Raw genomic sequence first — 26,774 nt, 5'->3', positions numbered from 1 at the left:
TGTACAACTGATTTCCCCGTTTCCTTGCTGACTGTAAACTGAAGACCATTCCCACTTCTAGGGACAACCTCATTCTTTGGTTTATGGCCCATTCCACCACCTTCAGTGCCAGCCATGGAGGCAAAGCCTCTCTCACGCTTCCCATCTGCCCTCTTTCTTCTGTGTCTTTTTTCTGACTCCCTCTTCTGCTTCCCTCTTCTGCTTCCCTCTTCTGCTATTAAGGGGTCCTGTGATAAAATTGGGCCCACCTGGTTAATCCAGGATAATTTCCCCATCTCAAGGTATTTAACTTTAATCATACCCCTAGAAGGTAATATAGTCATAGCTTCCAGGGATATGGATATCTTCAGTGGGCTATTATTCTGCCTAACACACTTAGTAGGAGGTGTCGGGGATAGGACTCAACCTTAAACCATCCAATCCAGACCACATGGCAAGAGCTCGTATATGCTCTGGAACAAACACCTCATAAATACTGGAAATTATAGCAAAGATAACATTTAACTCTAACCCCTGAAATGTAAAATATGTATTAAAAGTAAAATACATCCCCTTAAAGAATGTTGATTTCATATTCTGGTGTGTCTCAACTCAATTAGTAAAATATTTCTCTGGATACTACTTTCCTTTCCTTTTTCCAGTTTCAATTATTATTTTGTATTTTTTAGTTCAAGATTGAAAAATGGCAGATTGCCCGTTGTAACAAGAGCAAGCCTCAGAAGTTTATTAATGATTTAATGCAAGTACTTTACACAAATGAGTACATGGCCACACACAGCCTGACGGGGGCGAAGTCCTCTACTTCGAGGGACAAAGCCGTAAAACCAGCTATGAATCAGAATGAAGTTCAAGAAATCATAGGTATAATATGATTGTATTACCTTGTCACATGAATTTGAAATTATTTTACCACTCAAGGTTAAGTTATTCTTTCATGGTCTTTTTGTTGTTTAAGTTATTTTTCTATGAAAGAAAAATCTCAAGATAGCCTAAACCTCTTATTAAATATGGTAAATTTTATAGAAAAAATTTACATTAAAGCAGTTGTTAAAATAAAACTAAATTTTATTTCACTAAAATGTTTGATCTCATAAAATTCATAACTTCAGAAAAATGCATTTCAAAATCCTTTCAAATAAAATTTCAGTGACAGTTTATACCTTATTTTTCCTTTCTTATCTCAGTTCTAGATCCCTTATCTTTTATTCTAGAAAAATAGGGGCTAATTTCCTACTTACGGTTTTTTTTAAATTTTATTTTATTTCATTTAAATTCAACTAATTAACATATAGTATATTATTAGTTTCAGAGGTAAAGTTCAGTGATTTATCAGTTGTATATAACACCCAGTGCTCATTAAATCACATGCCCTCCTTAATCTAACTTACAATTTTTAAGTTAATGAATCTCCTCAAATATAATAATCTAGATTATCAAATAATTTTTTTGCAAATATCAAAAAATTTAGGGAATCACTGAACCTGAGCTCTCTGTATTTTAATATGCCATTTCTTAGTTGGAAAAGGATCAGTTAGAATCTGGTTGTTTCAAAAATTAATTCCTAACATTTTGGAGCAAGGGGATCTAGAGTTCAGAGCAAGTAGCAAGGTAAAAGTGGAGTGATGCCATAGGATTACAAACTCGTACACTCTCAGTTTACAACACAGACCTTCAGGATCTCTAGTTTGCTTCACAGACCCTGCCTATATACTCATCTATTTAACTATCTCATGGGTGTTTGGACCGCTTTTGCAAAATGGAGACAAAATTACATTGTGGATTGCTTGATGTTTCATCTCAGTTCATACCTTAAGATGCAAAGGCCTCAAAAAGAGTTTTTGTGTGTTATTGTTGTTGTTTTTTACAGGAGTCACAAAACAGTTATTTCCCAACACAGATGATGTTTCAATTAGGAGAATGATAGGGCAAAAGCTAAACAACTGTACCAAGAAGCCAAATTTAAGCAAAAATCTGAACTCTCAGGACATTAAGTAGATCCTTTTGGTAAGTCCTCTCAATCTTCACAATCCTTTCCATGCAGCAAGATGTCATACATTTATCCCTGGAATAGCGTTTTGTGAACATTCTATTAGAGAATGCCAGTGGCCCAAGAAATGCTAACAGGCATTCGTGGGGGCGGAGGTGAGGATGGGGAAGGGGATTTAAATTGGGAGAATGCTAAATTCAAATACAGATTTTCCTTTTCCAGAACCTCTCAGAGTATTTTATACTCTTTAATATGCCCAAGTGCCCTGGAAATCTCTAAGAAGGCGATAGAGTATGTAATGTTTTTCAAATGTGTTTTACTGAGGAACTTTTCTTTTTCTTCCCAGAATGTATGTTAACTTGGGGGTGGGGATAAAAAGGAGCCAAAGGAGGAACACTTGGTAATTTGGGAAGTGTTTCTCTAGAACAGGGGAGATACAGACCTTAGGGAAATCTCTGAGGTGCCTGAATGGGACTGAACTTAAAATCCCAAACAGTCATTTGTTTGCTGCAACCCCTGGCTGGAAGTACCGAGGGGTCCCCTCTGCCATTCTCCCTCCTGCTTCTCACTGTCTTTAAAGCTTTAAATCAGTTTTTATAGTTTGTATTGGTTTGAAAAGGATTCTTACCAAGATGTTTCTATTATACTAAGAAAAATAATCACTTCTAGTGAGTTTTGAAGGAAGTACACTTTACTTTTTTTTAAAGACCATTTATTTATTTATTTATTTATTTGAAAGAGAGAGAGAGAGTGAGCAGCAGAGAGAGAGGGAGAAGCAGACTCCCTGCTGAGCAGAGAACCCGATGTGAGACTAAATCCCAGGACACTGGGATCATGACCTGAGCCAAAGGCAGATGCTTAACAGGCTAAGCCACCCAGGTGCCCCGGAAATACACTTTATAGTCAGACCCTGCCCTTGGGCAAAACTGTCAAGTGGAATTTTGTGTCTGCTTTAGCAACCCAATGTGCTGGTTGGTTCACTTGTGCTCATGCTTCCTCTCCATTATTTGATGGAAAATATTTGAAAAAATGCATTATTGTGTTTTTTAATATTTTTTTATTAATAGAAGTATATGGTAAATGCATGAGGGCAGGTTTTCCTTCCATTTTGTTTACTCTTTTTTTATTTGGGGGGGCAGGGGGAGAAGCAGGCTCTCCACTGAGCAGGGAGCCTGACAGGGGGACTCGGTCCCAGGACCCTGGGATCATGACCTGAGCCAAAGGCAGACGCTTAACCCACTGAGCCACCCAGGTGCCCCCATTTTGTTTACTTTTTATCTCTGACTTTCAATTTACTTGTTCTCTGCCTAACTCTAGCCATCTTTGAGACCATCTTATTTGTCTTTATGTTCCAACTGTGTTTTAAATGGGATTGGAGTCATGGGTAATGCAGTAATTCCCTCCATCCACCCTCTACCCATTGCTGACTACCACCCCCAGCACCCTTGAGGGTGGCTTACAATTTTGCTATATAACTAAGCCTAGCTCTGAAAAGGGTCAACAATAGTAAAACACACAAAAAACCACTTACAACAACTACAGGGGGGTGTCTTTCCCTTGGTTCATCCATACTGGTAGACCAACTTGCAGATTTATAAAAGATATGATATTTGTGTCGTTTTTCTCCCCAAGTGATTAAATATTTCAGTAGATTGTGAATCTCACAACTTCCCAGTTAGGAGATAATTGCTTAAATGAGCCGTTAGAACTGCTCATTTTGACACAAGGCTGCCCAGTCATCCAGATGTATAATAGCCAAGGTCGCTTGTTAAATGCCATGTAACCAGACCTCCAACGGTCTGCTACATAGGACTACCCTTTGGAGCACATTGTTGTATTTCAGAGCTCTGCAAAGTATTTTAATATCCCAACTTCTGCCTTTTTAATACCTCAGACTGCCAAGGGTAGGCACAAAGCTCATCTCTGACTATCAGTCAACGGAGTGTTGAAGAAATTAAAGTTAAAAGGGTTTTATATTGGTTTTGCTTGTATTTGCAACCCAGTAGTAGTGTTATTAATCACCCGACTATGACATTAATTCAAATAGAAAAAAAAAAATCTTTTGCTAAGAACACAATGTATTCTGGTGCTTTCCAGGCCTGAGCCTCACTTTGTTGACAATTGCTTGGAATAGAGATGTGTGGATTTAGAATCAGAAGTGGAGATTAACACTAGAATGGAAAAATCTTTTTAGTTGGCAGGTATCTTTCATTTGAAGCATAGATAAATCCAAATTATTTCAAAAGGACTGAGAAAATATGCTGGGAAAGACAGTCACATCCAACCTAATTTAGCTATGTTTCATGAATTAGTCTGATACAGCACCATCTAGTGGAATGCTGCTATGTTTTTCTCTTTTGGGTCATTTAACGTGAGCCTGAAGATGACGACTAACTTACTCAGGCAGCTTTACTCCCTCCTCGCTCCACCCCAAAAAGTATTCTTTGGAAAAATAACTTTCTTTGCATGACTGTTAGGAAGGCAATATGCCCTGCAAAATCATGGAGACTTCAACAAATTCCCATGCATGCATGCACGAAACCCAGCAACCCCCACCTGTGGGCCCTGTGGTAGACTGTGCCCTCCACCCAGTACTGAGTGCAAGGTTGCTGCTGGTGGCTTGGATTTGAAACAACAATCATTTCTCAGCTGAGATTCATTTCTGAGAGGATAAGCGCTAAATTCCATTCTTCTCCCCCTTTACCTATTCTCTTTCATTCCTGTGACTGCCCTCAAGTTGCCTATGGCTCACTTTGCCAAGAGCTTTATCTTGCCAATCTTTCTGTCCTTTCTCCATCGTTTGCTTCTTTCTTATAGGAACGAGAGAAAACTTTATTTATAAGAATTACAGAATATTCAAATATCACCTCTGTAACATCCCACTAAATGGTCAAACAGTCTTCTCCTGAAGTTTCCAAAGCTGCCTCAGCCTGTTTAATCTCTACAACAACATTACATATGCATATATTATAACTAAAAGATGACCTAATACAGCAGTGCTCAAATAGGATGGGAGGAACTTTTGTCCCCTGCCCCTCACCTGGGGGATATTTGAAAATGACTGGAGATGTATATGGTTGTCACAACCGATGAAACTACTGGCATCTAGCGGACGGAGCCACAGATGTTGCTAAACACCCTACAAGGCATAGAACAATCCTCCCCGCAACAAAGTAGTACCTCACCCAAAATGTCAGCTGTGCCAAGGTGAAGCAATCCTGGTCTAAAATGATTTCCTTACTTTGGAGATGATGAGACTAAAGCCTAAAGTGTTAAATGATCTGCCAAGATTATATGATTAGTAACTATTAGACAGCCAACGCTAGCATAGAGTTTTTGTATTTTTTTGAAGAAGTTTTTTTATTAGTTTATTTGAGTGTACTTGACACAAAATGTTACATTAGTTTCGGGTGTACAATATAGTGATTCAACAAGTTTATATATTATGCTCTGCTCACCCTAAGCGTAGCTCCCATCTGTCACCGTACAACCCTATTATAATACCATTAACTATATTCCTTTTGCTGTGCCTTTTATTTCCATGACTTATTCATTCCATAACTGGAAGCCCGTATCTCCCAAGCCCCTTTACCTATTTTGCCTATCCCCCACCCTAACCTTTCTGGCAACCATCAGTTTGTTCTCTGTATTTACAGGTGTGATTCTGCTTTTGTTTATTCATTTGTTTTTGGTTTTTTTTTTTTTAAGATTCCACAGATGAGAGAAATCATATGGTATTTCTCTGTCTCAGCCTGACTTCTTTCACTTAGTATAATATTCTCTAGGTCCATCCATGTTGCCACAAATGGCATGATCTTGTCCTTTTATGGCTGCATAATATTCCAACGTGTGTGTGTGTGTGTGTGTGTATACACACTACATCTTCCTTATCCATTCGTCTACTGATGGACTCGTAGGTTGCTTCCATACCTTGGCTATTGCAAATAATGCTTTAATAAATGTAGGGGTGCGGATATCTTTTCAAATTACTGTTCTTGTTTTCCTCAGGTAAATACACACTAGTGGGATTGTTGGATCACATGGTATTTCTATTTTTTACTTTTTTGCAGAAACTTCATAGTGCTTTCTGCAGTGGCTGTACCAATTTACATTCCCACAATAGTGTATGAGAGTTCCTTTTTCTCTAATCCTTGTCAACACTTGTTTTTCCTGTGTTTTTGATTTTAGCCATTCTGACATGTGTCCAGTGATGTCTCAGTGTGGCTTTGATTTGCATTTCCCTGATGATTAATGATGTTGAGCATCTTTTCATGTGTCTATTAGCCATCGGTATGTCTTCTTTGGAAAAATGTCTATGCAGGTCTTCTGCCCCTTTTTTGAATTTGATTGGGGGTTTTTTTGGTGTGGAATTGTATAAGTTTTTTAAATATTTTGGATATTAACCCTTTATCAGGTAGGTCATTTGCAAATATCTTCTCTCATTCGGTAGGTTGCCTTTTTGCTTTGCTGATGGTTTCCTTCACTGTGCAGAAGCTTTTTTATTTGATGTAGTCCCAAAGTCCTTTGTAGTTCTTACTGTAGTTCTATTGTAGTTCTAGTCACGGTTCTCCAGAGAAACAGAACCAATAGGGTGTATATAAGGAGACACTTGAAGGAATTGGCACACACAAATGTAAGGACTGGTGAGTCCAAAATCTGGAAGACAGGCTGGGAGGCTGGAGCCCCAAGGAAGAGTTGGTGTTGCAGTCTTGAGTTCAAAGATGGTGTGAAGGCAGAATTCCTCCTTACTCAAAAGACCTCAGTCTTTTCTATTATGCCTTCAACTGCTTGGGTGAGACCACCCATATAATAGACAGTAATGTGCTTTACTGAAAATCTACTGTTTAAATGTTAATCTCATCTAAAAAACACCTTCATAGCAATATCTAGATTGGTGTTTAACAAAACAACTTGGTATCATAGCCTCGCCACTTGACATATAAAATTATATGTTTTAGGGTCAGAAAGTCTGGTTTTAAAGCCTACTGCAGGGGTGCCTGGGTGGCTCAGTCGGTTAAGTGGCTGCCTTTGGCTCAGGTCATGATCTCAGGGTCCTGGGCTAAAGCCCCACATCAGGCTCCCTGCTCAGCGGGGGGTCTGCTTCTCCCTCTCCCTCTGCTGCTCCCCCTGCTTGTGCTCTCTCTCTCTCTCTCTCTCTCCCCTTCTGTCAAATAAATAAATGAAATCTTTAAAAAAATAAATAAAGCCTGCTCCACCTCTTGATAAATGTGTGGCCTTCAGAAAGTCACTTGACCTCTCTGAATTTTAATTTAAGCAGGGATAATAATACCTTCTACTTTAGGGATGGATCCAGGATTTGTGGAAAGAAGGACAAAATTATGAATACACAATCAGTTACAACTCCGCGTAGGCTCCCTGCCCAACGAGGGGCTTGAGATCAAGAGTTGCGTGCTCTACCGACTGAACCAGCTAGATGCCCCCAAATGACATAATGTTTAAAAGTTAACAAATTTCTTAAATATCACATAATGTAGGGGGAATTACATAATATTTTTACTAACAGCTCTGTAATACTTCAGTTTTGGAGGGTTGCATACATGTTTATTGCCTCTTCATTTGACAACTTTTCAGTAGAAAGAATAAAAAAATAATTTAAACCATTCTCTAGCATAGTGGATGAAAATTGCTTTTTTTTTTTTTACAATTAACAGAGTTTTCTTTCAAATTCTTAACTCTTTAGTAACAATGTAATTTTTAGAATTGTTGTCAAATTTGGGGCAACCTCTATTAAGTTGCTCTGATATCTGAGGTATAAGATTTCAGGGCATTTCAAGTTTTCTATGAAGTGAGTCCTCTTAAATACTCTTTGAATTGACCATATTCATATTTTTGCTAGAAGGCACTGCAAACTGGAATGGCCACCATTAATATAACTACTCATAGAAGAGATGACAAATATATCCCTTAAAAATATTCCTTAAAAAATTCCTTAAAAAAATTCCCTTAAAAAAGGGAAAATATATCCCTTAAAAAAATCCTTAACAAAATCTCAGAAATGCCCACTGCCACCCCATGGTTACAATCAGAGGAGAAAATATGACTAAGGGACAATTAAAAGGGAAAGACAGTTATTTTAACTGAGTATGGTTGAAATATCTAACTTTTGCAAATTTAACAAAAATAAATATACATGTGAACATATTGGAAGGTATCATGCAAACAAGCTTTAATTGCTTTATAGTAATCTGCCTCTAACCTAGCTCACTTGGGTTTTGTGAACTTGGAAAGAGGCAAACCAGATTTCAGAAACTGCCTGCTATTTAAACAATCAACAAATGTTACTTTAGAATGACAAACAGAATTCTTGATAATCTCTTAGGATCGTTGATGGGTATGTGCGGATGATTCATTTTACTTTGTGGGTTTGAAATATTACCTAATACAAAGTTTTTTTTTAAGTCATTTGAGATAAAAATATATGTAAATATTTTAACTGTTGTCTATGCTGGAATTCCTCTGAATAGACCATAAAGTAATCTCTAAGTCATCTCAATAATAATAGTTCCTAATAACAATTTGTATTTTTTAAAAAAAAAAATTGTAGTAGACACAAAAATAACTCATGTAACTATTAAAAGTACTATAAGAACTCTAACAAAATTTGCTCTGTTTTTTTGAAATTTGTTTTTAGTAGGTATTGTAGGTAACTGAAATAAAACACCTTCAGTTCTGAATCTCACATTGGATTTTGTTGGAGAATTGCAACCTCCCTGGCAGTGAGCACAGAGACACATAGTGACAGGCTGTGAGACATCTGTAATATCGCTGGCTTTCTTGATGGAGCAACGAGCTTGCTGAAGAAGTTGCATGTAGATTCCACCATAAATATCAGTGATGCATCAAACCAGAGAATTTCTAGCAGTCAACTAAGCATGCAATATCGTTTCTTGGAAATAATGCATTTTCCTGTCCCCAAATGCTTCTCTGCACAGCTAACCTAACACAATAGAGCTCTCATCATAGCAACAAAAACTTCAACCCCTAAGATTTGTCATTGTCCTTATCAGTCACCATACATTTATTATTACCACTGGCTCCCCATTTTAGTTTTTGGATCTTTAGCATAAGCACATGTTTGGAAAAGTAAACAGTGAAATAATCAATGTTCATGAACTTGAGGGCAGCAAAGTCAGCCTAAAATCTGATAATCATATCTAACCAAGTAATGGTGTTTTTGCAATGAAATAACAGAATTATTCTGTTACCTAAAAATGTATAAAATAAGAATCCAAAAAAACAATGAAAGCAGAAAGACCTTTTAATTTTAATATAAAAATATTCCACTGCACTCCTGAAAAAGAAATAAACCCAAGTTTTTGTGAGTGTTAAAACAATGCATGGATCTAAAACGTTTTTTGTTTGTTTACATGCTTTTAACTTTTTATTGCCCAACTACATTAAATACAGATGTGTAATATAAAACATAAATATCATCTAAAATATCCTATATAAGATATAACATCCTATGTATTTGGTTGGTTTTATTGCTATACTGTTTAGTTTTAACTGGTTTGATTTCATAGTATCAAAAGAAAAAAAATTGAAAATAAAATCACATGGGTTGGATAATCACATAAAAAGAAAAATAGCATTTTGTAAATGAATGAAAGATAAAATATTCTTCATCAAGACGTTTCTCCTGTGATGTCAGGTTGTCACACACAACAACTTTGCAATAACAAGTCATGCTTCTTCAGTGTAAGGTCATGTTTAAACTTGGAAAAGAGGATGCATACGATAGCTGGAAAGTTCAGAACTGTGGACCCAGGGAACATTCCATAATGCTGCTTGATAACAATGTGGTTGTACAAAATAAATATGATTAAGGAAATAACTTATGTTAACATTTGCTACTTATACTTAAATATAAATAAATCACATTGAAAACATTAAAAAGTATTTGCTCATTTCTTATTAAGGTACAAAATCCGGGAAAAGATCCTTTTCTGAGCTGTTTACTTCTCTACCCACACACATTATGGCATTACTATTATAATTGCCTAGTGGCTCTGGCTTATTTGTCTTCTGAAGAGCCATACTATGTAGGATAAAGAGACAACATCCAAGATAAATGTGCATGCTATGTAGGATATATACACACTATCCAGGAAGGTTAACATTTTTATTGAAAAATGTTACTGAGATACATGTAATTTCCTTTAAAAAAAAAAACTACTTTGCTGGGTATTTACCCCAAAGATACAGATGTAGTGAAAAGAAGGGCCACATGCACCCCAAAGTTTATAGCAGCAATGTCCACAAGAGCCAAACTGTGGAAAGAGCCGAGATGCCCTTCAATAGACAAATGGATAAAGAAGTTGTGGTCCATATATACAATGGAATATTACTCAGCCATCAGAAAGGATGAATACCCACCGTTTGCATCAACATGGATGGAACTGGAGGGGATTATGCTAAGTGAAATAAGTCAAGCAGAGAAAGACAATTATCATATGGTTTCACTTACATGTGGAACATAAGGAATAGAATGGAGGATATTAGGAGAAGAAAGGGGAAAATAAAGGGGGAATCAGAGGGAGAGATGAACTACGAGAGACTATGGACCCCAGGAAACAAACAGAGTTTCAGAGGGGACGGAGGCGGGGAGATGGGTTAGCTCGGTGATGGGTATTAAGGAGGGCACATATCGCATGGAGCACAGGGTGTTATATGCAAACAATGAATCATGCAACACTACATCAAAAACTAACGATGTACTGTATGGTGACTAACGTAACATAATAAAATATAATATAATAAAAAAACTACTTTGTAGTATGTTTTTCCTACTAAATGTAAACAAAATTGTCTTTGCAAAATATAATTATCATTCAACTAGAATTTCTACGGTCCTTCCTTAAGGTATTTTTAGATGTGTTGATATTTTTATAGATAATAGAATATATATATATATATTCTTTTTAATTCAGCTACATATATTGGTTCTAAATGAGTTACAAATAAGGAGCACTGGGTGGCTCAGTTGGTTAAGCATCTGCCTTTGGCTCAGGTCATGATCCCAGGGTCCTGGGATGGAGGCCCATGTCGGGCTCTTGGCTCAGCAGCAAGACTGCTTCTCTCTCTCCCTCTCCCTCTGTGATCTCTCTCACTTTCTCAAATAAATAAATAAAATCTTTAAATAAAAAAAAAAAAACCACACCCACTTAGAGCACTTGATCCAAGTATTAATACTTTCTTTATTTTGCCCTAGAAAAAAAGACATTTATTCTACCCTGTAAGCACCTAATGCTCATTTTAAAAGTTCTCCCTGACTTTTCCAGATTAAGATGTTCCTAAACTTTGCCTATGGGGTGTTCTCTCTTGCCGCTAAATGTACTTGGTTTATTGCAACACAGGCAGGTCACTCATGTTCCTCTATTGTTTAGTTTTAACAGTTTGAAGGGCTACATAGATTCTGTTGAGATCCCAGTTTCCATACTCTTTGATATGGTAAGATTGAGCACGTTTGAGAATCTTTGGGTATGCACCCATTCAAAGTCACTTTACCCATAATGATGAGATAAGCTTCACACTGAATCTGTGCTCTGAACTTTGTTAAGCTCTTTGGCACTAAGTTTATTTTTGATTTCTAGGATTAAGAATAAAACTTTGGGTTCTGATCATAGTTACTATCTTTTGTCCTTTCGTTAAAAATGGCCTGTATCCGTTTTTCTCAGATCTTGATTTCTAAATACCATTTTCCAAAAAAAGAAAAAGCACTCCTTGTAGAAATGGCAGATTTCAGGGTGGGAGCAGAAAAGGTACCAAATGTGCTTAGAACATTGTATGTTATGCCAAAAAGTAAGGGACTGCTCAAAGAATGATGGCCATATGAGGCTGCAAAAGGGACTCCAACTGGCCAAACCCGGGACAAACTGAGCATCAAAATAAATTAGGACAGGAACGGCTTATTACCCATTCAATAAAATAGAAATCCATTATTATTATGAACCCATAATAACAATGAATAGGTAAATCAAAAAGCAAGGTAGGTAGGAAGACCATTTATTATAGCAGAACGCCAATTAAAAATACGGAAAGGGTGGTAGAGTTAGAAAATTACTATTTACAACTATCATATTAGAGACTGATTAGGCAAGAATCATCAGAGGATACTAAATATTGAAGTGTAAGTTTAATGAGGAGAGGACATTTTCATATTCTCAGTGTATTATCCTACAGATTGATTATAAATTACAAGGAGAAAAATCTAAATATGCAGCAGAAAAAGTGGAAGAAAGTGGACAATACTTTGACCATATGATTATTATCAATAATCCTCATCATCATTAAGGGTCAGATAAATATCATGTGTCTCTGAATGTGATTCCCTAAAAGCAACACAAGATCACTTAAGTAGTATTTTGGCCAGAGTTATAACCTGAATGTGATCATGAGGAAACATTGACAAACTTAAACTGAGGAACATTCTATAAAATAACTGGCCTATATTCTTCAAAAATGACAAGGAAAGACTTAGAAACTGTTCAAAATTAAAGAAGAATTAACAGACATGAAAATTTAAATTTAAAAGGGAAGGAAATCCTTCCATTTACATCAGCATGGATATACCTGGAGGACATTATACTAAGCAAAATAAGCCAGAAAGATCGACTGCATGATCTCATATGTGAAATGTAAAAAAAGTTGAACTCATGGAAACAGAGAGTAGAGTGGTGGTTACCAGGTGCTGTAGGGATGGGGGAAATGGGGAGATGTTGGCCCAAGAGAATAAACTTTCAGTTACAAGAGGTGTATGTTCGGGAAACCTAATGTATAGCATGGTGACTATAATAATAATGTATTGTATACTTGAAATTTGCTAAGAGAGTAGATCTTTTTTTTTTTTTTCCAGTAAGCTCTCCATCCAAAATGGGGCTTGAACTTGCAACCCCAAGATCAAGAGTCACATGCTCTACCAACTGAGCCAGCCAGGTGCCCCAAGACAGGAGATCTTAAGGGCTCTCACCATACACACACACACACACACACACACACACACACACACACACACGGTAACTATGTAAGGTGAGGGATATGTTAATTAAGTTAGCTGTGGCAATCATTTCACAATGTATAATAACATGAAAACATCATGTACACCTAAATATACACAATTTTGTCAACCATACCTCAATAAAATACAGCTTTATTTCTGTTATAGCAATGAACAATAAAAAATTATAACCCATTGAATAAAATAGAAATCTATGAATCATAATAAAAATCAAAAAGTAAGGGAGAAGGTAAGACGCTTTATTATAGTGGAATGACAATTGAAAATATGGGAAGGGCGGGGCGCCTGGGTGGCTCAGTCGTTAAGTGTCTGCCTTCAGCTCAGGGCGTGATCCCAGAATCCTGGGATCGAGCCCCACATCAGGCTCCTCCGCTATGAGCCTGCTTCTTCCTCTCCCACTCCCCCTGCTTGTGTTCCCTCTCTCGCTGGCTGTCTCTCTCTGTGTGTCAAATAAATAAATAAAATCTTAAAAAAGAAAAGAAAAGAAAATATGGGAAGGGGGCACCTGACTGAGTCAATAGAGAATATGACTCTTATTGCAGGGTTATGATTTCAAGCCCCACATTGGGCATGGTGCCTCAAAAATATATATACATACGAGAATGGTGGTAGAGTTACAAATCGCTGTGTTGTACACTTGAAACTAAAATAATATGGTAGGTCAATTATACTTCAATTTAAAATAAAGACAAACTGTAAAACTAATAGAAGAAAACGGGAAAAGTTCATTGATGTTGGTCTTGGCAATGATTTTTTTGGATATAACACCAAAAGCACGGAAACTAAAAGCAAAAATAAACAAGTGGACAACATCAAACTAAAAAGCTTCTGCACAGCATAGGAAATAACTAACAAGATGGAAAGGTGACCTACAGAATGGGAGAAAGTATCTACAAACCCACATATCCAATAAGAGGTTAATATCCAAATACACAGGAACTCATATAACTCAATAGCAAAAAAATCCCCAAATAACTCAGGAAATGGGCAGAGGACCTGAACAGACATTTTTCCAAAGAAGACATACAAATGGCCAAGAGTTATATTAAAAAGTGCTCAACATCATTAATCATCAGGAATATACAAATCAAAACCAGAGTTAAATATCACCTCATGCCTATAAATGGCTATTGTAAAAAAAATTCAAAAGATGACAAGTGTTGGCCAAGATGTGGAGAAAAGGGAACCCTTGTCCACTGCTGGCGGAAATGTAAATTGGCACACCATTACAAAAAACAGTATGAAGTTCCTCAAAAAATTAAAATAGAGGGGCGCCTGGGTGGCTCGGTCAGCTAAGCATCTGACTCTTGATTTTGGCACAGGTCATGATCTCAGGGTCATGAAATCAAGCCCCTGGGCTCTGCACTGGGCGTGAAGACTGATTAAGATTCTCTCTCTCCCTCTGCCTTCCCCCCAAGTCCCCTCCTACCTCTCCCAATTCAGGGTATATATGCAAACAAAATAAAATTAGTACTTTGAAGAGGTATCTGCCCTTCTATGTTCATTGCACCATTATTCAAAATAACTGAGACTTGGAAACAATTTAAGTGCCTGTTGATAGATGACCGGATAAAAACAATGTGTATATATACACAGTAGAATACTATTCAGCCTTAAAAAAAAGTCAGATTGAATTCTGAAGAACTATACCAATTACAATAGCATCAAAAAATATGAAATACTTAGTGATTAACCTGACAAGATCTGTGAACTATCTATATACACCGAAAAATACTAAATGTCGCTGAGAGAAATTAAACTGACAATTTGAAAAAGAAGATTCAAGCTGGAAGACTATACCTGATTTCAAAGCTTATTGCAAAGCTACAGAACATAATAGAAAGTTTAGAAATAGACCCACAGATATATGAACAACTGGCATTTGGCAAGGGTGCAAAGGAGATTCAGAGAAGAAAGGATAGTCTTTTCAACAATTCATGCTGAAACAATTATATATCTATATACAAAACCATGAACTTCAATCCATACCTATCACAGTTAAAATGAATTCAAAATGGACCAGACCTAAAATTAAAACCTAATTATAAATTTCTAGAAGGAAACAAAGACAAAAATATTTGTAACTTTGCTTATGCAAGGATTTCTTAGATACACCACCAAAAGCATAATCGAGTGAAGTAAAAAATTGACAAGTTGGACTTCAACAAATATAAAAACTTCCCTTTGAAAGACAATTTTAAGAAAATGGAAAGGCAAGCTACAGACTGTGAGAAAATATTTGGAAATCACATATCTGTTAAGGTCTTGAACCCAGAATAAACAACTGTTAAAATTCGATAATAAGAAAATAATTTAGGGGCACCTGGGTGGCACAGCGGTTAAGCGTCTGCCTTCGGCTCAGGGCATGATCCCGGCGTTGTGGGATCGAGCCCCACATCAGGCTCCTCCGCTATGAGCCTGCTTCTTCCTCTCCCGCTCCCCCTGCTTGTGTTCCCTCTCTCGCTGGTTGTCTCTATCTCTGTCAAATGAATAAATAAAATCTTTAAAAAAAAAAAAAGAAAATAATTTAAATAATGGGCAGAAGACCTTAAAAGGCATGACCAATGAAGATATATGGATGGCAAATGAATGCATAAAAAGAGTTTCAACGTTATGACTAGGTTAACGCAAATTAAAATCACAATGTGATATCACTACACACCTATTAAAATATCTAAAATGAAAAAGACTATGCCAGGGGCGCCTGGGTGGCTCAGTCCATTAAGCATCTGACTTCGGCTCAGGTCAAGATCTCAGGGTCCTGGGATGGAGCTTGTGGTGGGCTCCTTGCTCAGCTGGGAGTCTGCTTGTCCTTCCCTCTCTGCCCTCCCCCCGACTCAGGCAGGCCTGCTCTCTCTCTCTCAAATAAATAAATAAAATCATTAAAAAAAAAAAAAAGAGGGGCGCCTGGGTGGCACAGCGGTTAAGTATCTGCCTTCAGCTCAGGGCGCGATCCCGGCGTTGTGGGATCGAGCCCCACATCAGGCTCCTCCGCTATGAGCCTGCTTCTTCCTCTCTCACTCCCCCTGCTTGTGTTCCCTCTCTCGCTGGCTGTCTCTATCTCTGTCGAATAAATAAATAAAATCTTGAAAGAAAGAAAGAAAGAAAGAAAGAAAGAAAGAAAGAAAGAAAGAAAGAAAGAAAAGAAAAGAAAAGAAAAGAAAAGAAAAGATAGAAGAAAAAGACTATCCGTGCAACAATTACTGAATTGAAGGGCATGAACATATTTGGGCTACAGCCACATATTTACTGTTTTCCAAGAACTTAACTGAATGACTCCTACCTGCAACCTTTCACAGTACAGTTTCCACTGAACTCTCACCAGCACATAAGAAAAATTGCTTAAATACAAATCTCATCTAGACATTTAAGAGATTTAAAAATGGTTAACTTACATGCAGCTTTTGGGTCTATCATCTTAGCAGTTGTTTCTTTTTCTCAACTTTCATCAGCAAGTCTCAAATTTAGTTGATACAAATGTACCTGCAGTTGTAGTGTACTTTGGGGAAATCAAACAGATTCATCAAATACTAGCTAGGAACATAAGTAATCAAATGCCATGTTCTCATTTAGACCAGCAAAAACAGGGCTCCAAATGAAAAAGTAAATATCTGCTGGGCTCAAATAACAGAGATAAGGTCAGTTGAAAAATTAACAGACAATATTTGTCCCAAAGAAATACTGCACTTGCAGAGTCAAGGTGACCTTTGTGACTACTGCTTTCTTATTTACACAATGAGAAAATTTGTCCTCGAAAATCATAGTGTAACAGCTTTGTTGTTTGAAAATCTATCAGTAAGAATGAAATAGCCCTCCCTTGGCTGGACACTGTGACACAGAGAACCAGCCTCATGCCAAACCAAGTGCAGGGCTACAGATAAGGAGGTTCTGGGCCAACAATTAGTATCTATGTTAACTCTGTAGTTTCCAAGTTAACAGGAATCTGTAGTCCAGAGGTGACCTTGAACTCTTTACACACAGCCCTAATTGGCTTTGTACCTATTGAAATACTGCTTCACTTATATTACACCTACCTCTACCCTTCCTTAAAATTTCCTAATAACTCTATTCCTTTGTCTTGTGATAATGCCTCGTAGTTCCTCTGTTGTGTGATCTCACTCATTGCAGGTCACAAGCAAAATCACAAAGGTGATGTTGTGGGACCTTAAACTTGTCAAGTGATCTTGGGCTGATACGTCTAGGAGAAAAAGCTTTAAAAGAATATCGCCAGGGGGCGCCTGGGTGACTCAGTCGATTAAGCATCTGCCTTCCACCCAGGTCATGATCCCAGGGTCCTGGGAAGAGCCACACCTGGGGCTCCCTGCTCAGCGGGGAGTCGGCTTCTTCCTCTCCCCCACCCCCACCCCCACCTTCTGTGCTCTCTCTCTCTTTCAAATGAATACATAAATAAAATCTTTATTAAAAATATCGTCAGCAAAAATTTGTTTTCATAAACTGTATCGGTTCACAATCATTCATGTGTAAATACTGCAAAGAAAAAAGTCGGCCACGATTTTGGTAAGGAAATATCTGAGCAAACAATGAAAGAGCATTTTAACACCACTGATCTAGATTATCTAGGCCGATATTTGTATAAAAATCAAAGAAGAAAAGGAAAAAGTAGAAGAAAGAAAGGTGGGGAGTGAGGCGCCTGGGTGACTCAGTCGGTTGAGCCTTTGCCTTCGGCTCAGGTCGTGATCCCAGGGGCTTGGGATCCAGCCTCCCATAGGACTTACTGCTCAGTGGGCATCCTGCTTCTCTCTCTGCCTTTGCTGCTCCCCCTGCTTGTGCTATCTCTGACAAATAAATAAAAAAATTAAAAAAGGTGGAGATAGGGAAACAGTGATTGAGAGAGAAAGGTCATCTATTACACTACTTAAGTACAGTAACAGCCTAGAGGAACGCAAGCGCCGCCGCTGAGTGCCCCTTTCCACTCTTCAATTAGGCGCCGGACAGTCTCCGGCGCGATCAGAACTACAACTCCCAGCTTCCTGCGCGGCCCGGGGAAAGCAGGCCGCGACTGTTGAGAAAGAGGGTCGGGGGGATACCAAGCCAGAGCCGGCCGCTCCTCTTTTTGAAGCGGTTTCGCACCTCTTTCCGCCCGCGGCGTCGGCGGCGTCGGCGCTCACGCAGGGGCGGGTCACGGCGGCGCGAAGCGGTGCTGGGCGGGAAGGGCAGTCGTGGCGGCGGCGGCGGCGGCAGCGGGGACAGCAGCGACGGCGGCGGTGGCGGGGGCCGCAGAAGTGGTGGTGCTGTCAGTTAGGCCGTCGGAGAAATGGGAGACCCGGGGTCGGAGGTGAGTGGTCGGGCCGCGGCATTCTCAGCCGAGCCGGGAAGGGCTTTGTGTTCGTTGAGTGTGAGGCCTGGTGTGCGGCGGCCGCGGCAACCGCAGCGGCGGGGCGCTAGCCTCCGCGTCTCGGGCCGAGCCGAGCGTTCGGGCCTGGTGCGGGTCTGAACGAGGAACCAGCAGTAACAATGGCCGCCCGACCGCCCCCGGCCCGCTGCGCCGGCCCCGGAGGCCCCCGTTGCCGCTGCTGTGGCCGTGAGAGCGACATTTTGAGACAGGCTCGCTCTTCGGCGGTGTGCGTGCATCCCCCCTCCCCGAGGAGACTGGGGAATTCGCAGGGGCTGGTAAGTCGTTTTCGGCGTCGGCTCCCTATGGCTCCACGTCTGCAGAGGCATAACCCGACGCCATCGAGTCCTGTTCTTGATCGGACTTGCACGCAGTTGTGCTCAGTTCGGTTTCCTCAAGAGCTTGCTGTTTTACAGAGCTCTTCCCTTTTGGTTCCTTTTGGGAAAATCTCTTCCTCCAAGTACGTGGCTGTATATAGATGAGCATGTTCTGGCTTATTTTTGTAGATAATAGAGTCTGCCCCCCCAGCCGGGCCTGAGGCATCTGAGGCAACAACGGATGAAAATGAAGATGACATTCAGTTTGTTAGTGTAAGTAGCAACGATATTCGGTTTTTTCCCAGAATGCCAAACCTATGCGTGGCGAGCCATTGTGTGATTATACCTCACCTGTCCGTTCATCATTCAGCAGCTAGGTGTCAATGTCTCGCAGGTACTAGACACTGGGGAGCATGGCCTAGGATTAGGAAATTTAGCGAAAAGGCTCTCTGAGCACCTACAGTGGCCACCACAAAGACTGTGCCCGAAAGGACGTGTTACACATTTAATCACGCTCCTCGTGCCTTCATTAGCGCCATTTTATACTTCATCTCGGCAAAGTTCTGGTCTCTTAAGGGTGTGTTTGGAAGAAGGGCAAGAGTGTCCTTTAAAAGATGACCTGCAGGTTAGAGGGAAGGGAGCGCTGATGATGAGAAAGGAGGTAGAAAGCAAGAAGGGTTGCAAGAACTCAAAATCTGAGCGTTCTGTAGCTTCATAACATGAAGGCAAATGGCTTGAAGACTTCACCAACCTCTGAGATCATCGTGTTACAGCATAGTGCAAGAGTTGATGTTCATAATGAAGATCCCTGCATCCCTAGGAACGGACGTGGTTTTCAGACTTCCTGCCCTTTGGGACAGTGGTCTCTTAAAGCATTAGAAAGTGTAAAGGTGCGGATTCCTGGGCCTCACTCCACACCCACTGAATCAGAATTTGAAGGTGGGACCCAGGAATCTTCACTCTGGAACAGATACAAGGACCTGTCAATCTGTGAACCATGCTTTGTAAAGCCTTGGTTTAGGGGGAAGGGAGTCATGGTGTATTTTGGGATGGTTTTCACCCAAAACTGTAAAGTTTTGCAAAGGCTCTGTTTAAAGTGGTATCTTAGCTAGCTAAAAACTTCTTCAAACCAGTGATTAGTTGAGGTTTGCTGCTAAAGGTGTATAATTTTTCTTTAAATAAGTGCCTGTTTAATGTTTGTTAATTGCTATAGGTTTAGGGCAACCTGATAAATTTTTTTTTTCAAATGTCAATTTTCTAAATCAAATAAAATCTGCTCTTTAAACTTTGTGGTGTTAAGATGTTGTTTCTTGTTCTAGTAGAGTCATATAGAAATTCTTTACAAGATCATTTCCTTGACATTCTTCCCCATTAACAGTATATATGGTAACCCACTTTTTCTGTTTTTGACACTTGGGACCTTATAAATTTGTTGGTATCAAGATATGTTGTATGCTGATTCTGTCTTCCCTGTGTTGAGCCACAGTGTCTGTTTTTTGTACTGAAAAGTATTTGGAAGGAATATTTCATGGGTCTTCAGGAAAAATAATTTTGGTTCCTCCTGACTGGTATAGAAACAAACGAATGGGACATTATAAACTTGATGATATTTTGTACAACTAGAACTAGGAGTGACATAGGTGTTATGACGTGTGCCTTTGAGAAATAGAATCTACAAGATTAAGGTTGGAAAAATAGATGTAAGTTTGTGTAATACTCTGTGGAATAAACTATTGTAAATTCTTACTGAATTAACATATCAGCTTTTCCTCAGCTGAGGTTTAAAACTCTAAATATAATTTTAAATACAGAGAATCTTGTGTATGTTTGCATCCAGAGTTTGTACATCCAACTGGATCGAACCTCTTATTATTTAATTTAGCCTTGTTTCCAAAAAGGGGATTGAATATTTGATAGCTCCATAAGGAGAAGCGAATTATACAGGCATACCATGTTTTATTGCACTTGATTTTACTGTGCTTCATAAATACATGTTTTTTACAAATCGAAGGTTTGTGGCAACCCTGTATCAAGCAAGTCATTTGGCACCATTTTTCCAACAGCATCTGCTCACTCTGTGTCTCTGTCACAGTTCAGTAATTCCCACAATATTTCAAAACTTTTTCATTATTATTGTATTTGTTATGGTGATCTATGATCAGTTATGATAACTCACTGAAAGCACAGATGATGGTTAGCATTTTTTGTAGCCATAAAGTATTTTTTAATAAACTGTGTACATTTTTTTAGACATAACACTATTATATCTTAATAGACTACAGTATAGTATAAAGATAACTTTTATATGCCCTGGGAAGTCAAAAAATTCATTTGACTCACTCTGTTGTGATACTTGCTTTATTGTAGTGGTCTGGAACTGAACCTGTAATATTTCAGAGGTATGCTTGTAGCTCTAGGTGGAATTTCATTTTTTTTTTTAAAGATTTTATTTATTTATTTGACAGAGAGACAGCCAGTGAGAGAGGGAACACAAGCAGGGGGAGTGGGAGAGGAAGAAGCAGGCTCATAGTGGAGGAGCCTGATGTGGGGCTCGATCCCATAACGCCGGGATCACGCCCTGAGCCGAAGGCAGACACTTAACAACTGAGCCACCCAGGTGCCCCTAGGTGGAATTTCAGTATCAGAAAGAAGAGAGTAAAAATATTCCCACTGCCTTTATTTAATTAACTAATTAATTAATTTAAGATTTTATTGTTAAGAAATCTCTATCCAACATGGGGCTCAAACCTACAACCACGAGATCAAGAGTTACATGTTCCTAGATTGAACCAGCCAGGAGCCCCCCTATTGCCTTTAAATGGTTCCATAGAAAAAAACAGTGATAATTTAATTCTACTTTAAAATATACTCAGAGACGGAATTTACTTCCCTTTGTAACCCCATCCTATGCTGGGCTCCACCAGTACCATTCAGTAAAGGTGAAATGCTGCTGGGTATAGTTCTCTGCTTGAAGGTTCTTCAGATATAAAAAGTTACTACTTGATGTATTGTGGATACCTTAGTCTTCCTATAAATCTCTTTCTAGCCTTCAGCCTGCATTATAGCACAGCGTCCTCTTTTTGTTCTGCCATATACATCTATGCTTGCATGTAGCTAAATAATCACAATGTGTTGAAAGAAAGGAATGATAAAAATTTGTAGGTACAAAACGAGCCCTTTCCTTTGATATAAATTTTATTGTAGTACACATACAGAAGAGTGTACTTCCTGATTGTTCTTCTGAACCACAGCTCTCATGTTCCCATCTCAGCACTATTGATTGGTTCATTTACTTATAGAATAAAACCTAGGTTTTTGACCCAGGTACTTAGGGCTTGGTGTATTGTGTAGGTACTATATGTGTAAAGAAAGAACTGAGAAAATCAGGGCTTGATGTTTGCTTGTGTAAGGATATGGAGGATAAAGCAGAGCTATTCAAGAACTCTGTGATTTTGAGCTTAGATATCTAAAAGATTATTGATAGTCATCCAGTTAAAGAATATAGTACCATGATGTGTCTTTTTAATACTGTCCCTGTACTATTTTCCATTTCCAAAGGAATCCACATGGCTTTATTCCTCTATGTAGACTTAGTTTCTCTTTGGGTTTTCTTGTCATTACTTATTCATCTACTCTGAATCTTTTCCTGTGCTGCTTTTGTTTCTGATTATTCTGTGCCACTAAGGAGGAAGTCTTGCTAATTCCAGTTACAACTTATTGTAAATGCAAGTTTGGTTTGAATGGTTTTCATGCCTTGTAAATTTGCTCAATTCCTTTTTAGGAAGGACGATCAAAATGTGTTCTTGAATACATTGATCTGGTCTGTGGTGATAAGGAAGAGCCTAGCACCTGTCATAGTGATGTAAGTATATTATATTTGTGGTTTTTGAGTTCTGTCATTAAGTGCAAAGTGTGTTGGAGGTGGCTTGAACTGGCTTGCAAGAACTGATCATTAGATTTTCAGGAGTTTTTTGAGCTGATTTGTTACATATAGCCATTATTAAAAATTAAAGTATAAAAAAGTATATAAAGTTACAAGGAAATAAATTATTACATTTAAGGTAGTAAATACTCAAAACTCATATCTTAATTTGAGATTATTTACATCTATTGTATCTGAATGGTAGAAATACTACATAATAACATGCTTCTGCAACATGGTTGGAGTATTTACACCAAGGTAAATGTCAAACTACAAATCGGGCCTTGATTTATTATTTATTGATCTAAACTTAAGAAAGTGGTGGATAAAATGCTAACGCAGATTAAGCCTAAAAATGTGATACATCTCTAAATTGCCGGACTGTTTGCATGAACACTTGAGGAAACCTTGTAATACTTAAAAACTCTTTGATTCAACAAAGATGTTGATGTCGTTGATGAGTGAGTGGAGTTCTGCTATACGTCTTCATTTTTTCACTTTTCATCTTATTAAATGAAAATATTAACCACTTTTCACATTGGAACTATACTTATTTGTAAATCATATGAACAACTTCTTTGTTCAATTGGATATTAATCAAACATTCATAGTCAGATTTCGTGACATTATTGGTTATAAAATTTTAAAAACAGAGCCTGGTTGGCTCAGTCAGGAGGCGCATGCAGCTTCTGATTTCAGGGTTGTGAGTTTGAGCCCCACAGTGGGTGTAGAGATTACTAAAAAAATAAATAAACTTTAAAAAAACTGATAGTGAATTTTTCAACAAATGGAAGTCATATTGAAGTTATAGGTGCAAATTGAAAATCAATGTAAGTATTCAAAATTTATTTCTAAAATTATATAAAAAATCATTAACAGAAATTTTTACATTAACCCTTAAAGTGTTATCAAGAACTTTACTTATGTATGTAAAATTATTTTTCAGATTCTGTTCCCTAAAATGCCAAAACGACAGGGAGATTTTTTACGTTTTTTAAATGTGAAGAAGGTGAAAACAGACACAGAAAGTAATAATAGCAAAAATCATTGTGGATTGTCTAAGTCAAAGGAATCAAATTTCAAATATGTTGAACAACCAATCATTGAAGAAAATCCATCATGTTCATCAAAGGAAGAAACAGATAATCTTGTGCTTCCAGATTGTTGGAATGAAAAACAAGCATTTTTGTTTACAGAACAGTACAAATGGCTTGAAATAAAAGAAGGTAAATTAGGATGTAAGGATTGTTCAACAGTTCGGCATTTGGGATCGAAAGCAGAAAAGCATGTCCATGTGTCTAAGGAATGGATTGCATATTTAGTAACCCCTAATGGCAGTAATAAAACTACTAGACAGGCTTCTCTGCGGAAAAAAATTAGGGAACATGATGTTTCTAAAGCCCATGGTAAAATTCAGGATTTGTTAAAGGAATCAGTTAATGACTCAATTTCTGATTTAGTGCATAAACAAAATAATAAAAATATTGATGCTACTGTAAAAGTTTTCAATACTGTTTACAGTTTAGTAAAACATAATAGACCTTTATCTGATATTGAGGGGGCAATAGAATTACAAGAGAAAAATGGAGAGGTCAACTGTTTAAATACACGATACAGTGCAACAAGAATAGCGGAACATATTGCAAAAGAAATGAAAATGAAGATATTTAAGAATATTATAGAAGAGAATGCCAAAATCTGCATCATAATTGATGAGGCATCTACAGTTTCAAAGAAAAGCACTCTAGTGATTTATCTCCAGTGCACAGTTCAGTCTGCTCCTGCACCAGTTATGTTATTTGTTGCTTTAAAAGAATTGGTGTCAAGCGCAGCAGAGTTTATTTTTAATACAATATTGAGTTCTTTAAATGATTGTGGCTTTACTAATGAGTATTTGAAAGCAAATTTAATTGCATTTTGTTCTGATGGTGCTAATACAATTCTGGGAAGTAAGTCTGGAGTAGCTACAAAGTTGTTAGAAAATTTTCCTAAAATCATTATTTGGAACTGTTTAAACTATCGATTGCACTTGTCACTTGATGATTCAATATCTGAAATAAAACAGGTTAATCATCTTAAACTATTTCTTGATAAAATTTATTCCATTTATCACCACTCTAATAAAAATCAAAACAAGCTTTTAGAAGCTATAGCTAAAGATCTTGAGATAGAAATTATTAAAATTGGCCGGGTAATGGGACCAAGATGGGCAGCATGTAGTTTACAAGCCGCTACTGCTGTATGGCACGCATATCCTGTATTATATATGCATTTTTCAAATTCTTGCTCTGGTTTGGCCAAGAGATTAGCTAACATTCATTTTTTGCAAGACCTTGCTTTAATGATTGACATTCTTGAAGAATTTTCACTACTTTCAGCTGCATTACAGTCCAAATCAACTAACATTCAGAAAGCACACAAATTTATCAAACGTACCATAAGAGCTTTGGAAGATTTAAAAATTGGTACTGGAAAGCACGAGTCTCAAATTGAAGGTTTGATTAAGTCAGATAAGTTTAAAGATATTCCATTTTGTAAAAATAATAAATTTAATGCTCTTCCTAGGAGTATGTTACTAGAAAATATAATTGAACACATGCATTTACGTCTTATATCTGACAGAAACCATGATGAAAGTATTTTTCATTATTTTGACTTGCTGGAACCTTCTACATGGCCTTATGAAGAAATAACTTCACCATGGATAGCTGGTGAAAAAAAATTATTTCATCTATGTGAAATTTTAAAATACGAAATTGATTTGAATGATTTTCGGGAATTTGTAAATAATAATATAAAATCAAACAATGTTTCAATTCCTACAACTATACAAAAAGCTAAAAAGATAGTTAACACTATTGCAATCAATAATGCTGAAGCTGAAAGAGGTTTCAATTTAATGAACATAATTTGTACAAGGGTGAGAAATAGTTTAACAACAGATCACATATCAGATCTAATGACAATAAATTTATTGGGGAAAGAGTTAGCAGATTGGGATGCAACTCCATTTGTAAAGTCCTGGTCAAATTGTAACCATAGGTTGGCTACAGATACAAGAGTTAGACAAAAATCAACAAAAGCCTTCTATGAGAATCAGTTGGGTATATGGAACTTACAATAAAGGGTATTGTATATGTTTTTATCATTTATAAATTGTGTGCTACACATCATATATAAAAAAATTTCTTTTGAAAGCCCATTGTTAAACTTTTATTAACACGTCTATAAGGCATTCTCCAAAGGGATAAAGTTGATTGTTTTTAGGCATATATAGCTTTTAGAAATTGCCCCATGTCTACTAGAGTAGGCCATGATGTATATTCCAAGGAGTCCTGTACAGAACATCCATCCATTTCCATTTCTGCTGCCTTACTTTTAAGTAAGGAAGCAAAAGAATAACAACCCAGAAAAGTTCAAAGCCCTAGAAATTTATATAAAATAAACGAGAAATGGAATAAAAACTGCTTTTTGCTGTTAATCACATCTCTATGTGCTAATATAGTAATCTCTAGCTGTGTGGCTATTAAGCACTTGAAATGAGCTCAGTTGGACTAAGTGAATTTTTTATTTAACTTGAATTAAATTAAAAAAAGCATTTTTAACTCAACTTTTTTTTTAGATATACATTTAACTTGTTTCCTTGCTCATGATTATTGTAGTGTGCCTGTCAAACTCCTGTATCATGTGTAATATTATATAAAAACACATCACTGAATAGGTGTCAACGGATTCAGTGCACATTTTTTCTATGAATCGATGTAATATAGCATCTCTACATGAATATTTTATACAGACAATAGGAATTACAGTGATACTTATATAAATCATAATTGATAATTAAATTGAAATATTTATTTTAATTATAATTATTTTTCTAGTTCAGACATGAATATGTGCACATTTTTTAATTTAAAACGAAGGCATACTGAAAAAGAGATGCAGAAACTAGTACTACAACTGGAAAAATAAACAGACTGGAAGAAGGTATGTTACACATTTCATGATGAATTGCAGTTGGCTGTGGCAGAGAAAAGCTGTTATTTAACAAAGGCAGTAAAGTAGATAATACTGAGACAGTTTCAGCAAATGCATAATGAATGAAATCTTTCAGAGTTAACAAATTGAAATTTAGTCACTTGAAATCAAAATTAAAT

At 37.5% G+C, this 26,774-nt stretch overlaps 2 protein-coding genes across 5 annotated transcripts in view; both read left to right on the top strand.

Moving 5' to 3' along the window:
- The window catches only part of BEND6 (BEN domain containing 6), a 43,415-nt gene extending 33,453 nt beyond the window's left edge, over window positions 1-9,962 (top strand). For 2 of the 4 annotated variants that reach the window (XM_045802923.2, XM_045802932.2), the window contains exons 6-8: window positions 669-861; window positions 1,868-2,004; window positions 8,640-9,961. In XM_045802923.2, coding sequence (XP_045658879.2) covers window positions 669-861; window positions 1,868-1,995 — 321 coding nt within the window. In that variant the 3' untranslated portion in view covers window positions 1,996-2,004; window positions 8,640-9,961. Of the gene's footprint in view, window positions 1-668; window positions 862-1,867; window positions 2,005-8,639 lie in introns of all 4 variants that reach the window. The other 2 variants (XM_045802941.2, XM_045802952.2) reach the window with 2 other exon arrangements.
- An 8,045-nt stretch (window positions 9,963-18,007) lies between these two features.
- KIAA1586 (KIAA1586 ortholog) lies at window positions 18,008-26,492 on the top strand. Its single transcript, XM_045802966.2, has 4 exons — window positions 18,008-18,321; window positions 18,885-18,968; window positions 22,477-22,557; window positions 23,564-26,492. Exons 1-4 carry the CDS (start codon window positions 18,301-18,303, stop codon window positions 25,739-25,741), a joined length of 2,364 nt encoding a protein of 787 aa, XP_045658922.1. The 5' UTR covers window positions 18,008-18,300; the 3' UTR covers window positions 25,742-26,492.
- The last annotated feature ends 282 nt before the right edge of the window (window positions 26,493-26,774 follow it).

Source organism: Ursus americanus, chromosome 29, assembly GCF_024610735.1.
Source record: "Ursus americanus isolate L20-20 chromosome 29, mUrsAme1.1.p, whole genome shotgun sequence".
Taxonomy (NCBI): domain Eukaryota; kingdom Metazoa; phylum Chordata; class Mammalia; order Carnivora; family Ursidae; genus Ursus; species Ursus americanus.
The sequence above is the reverse complement of the archived record's forward strand: the minus strand, read 5'-3'. Positions and strand labels throughout refer to the sequence as shown.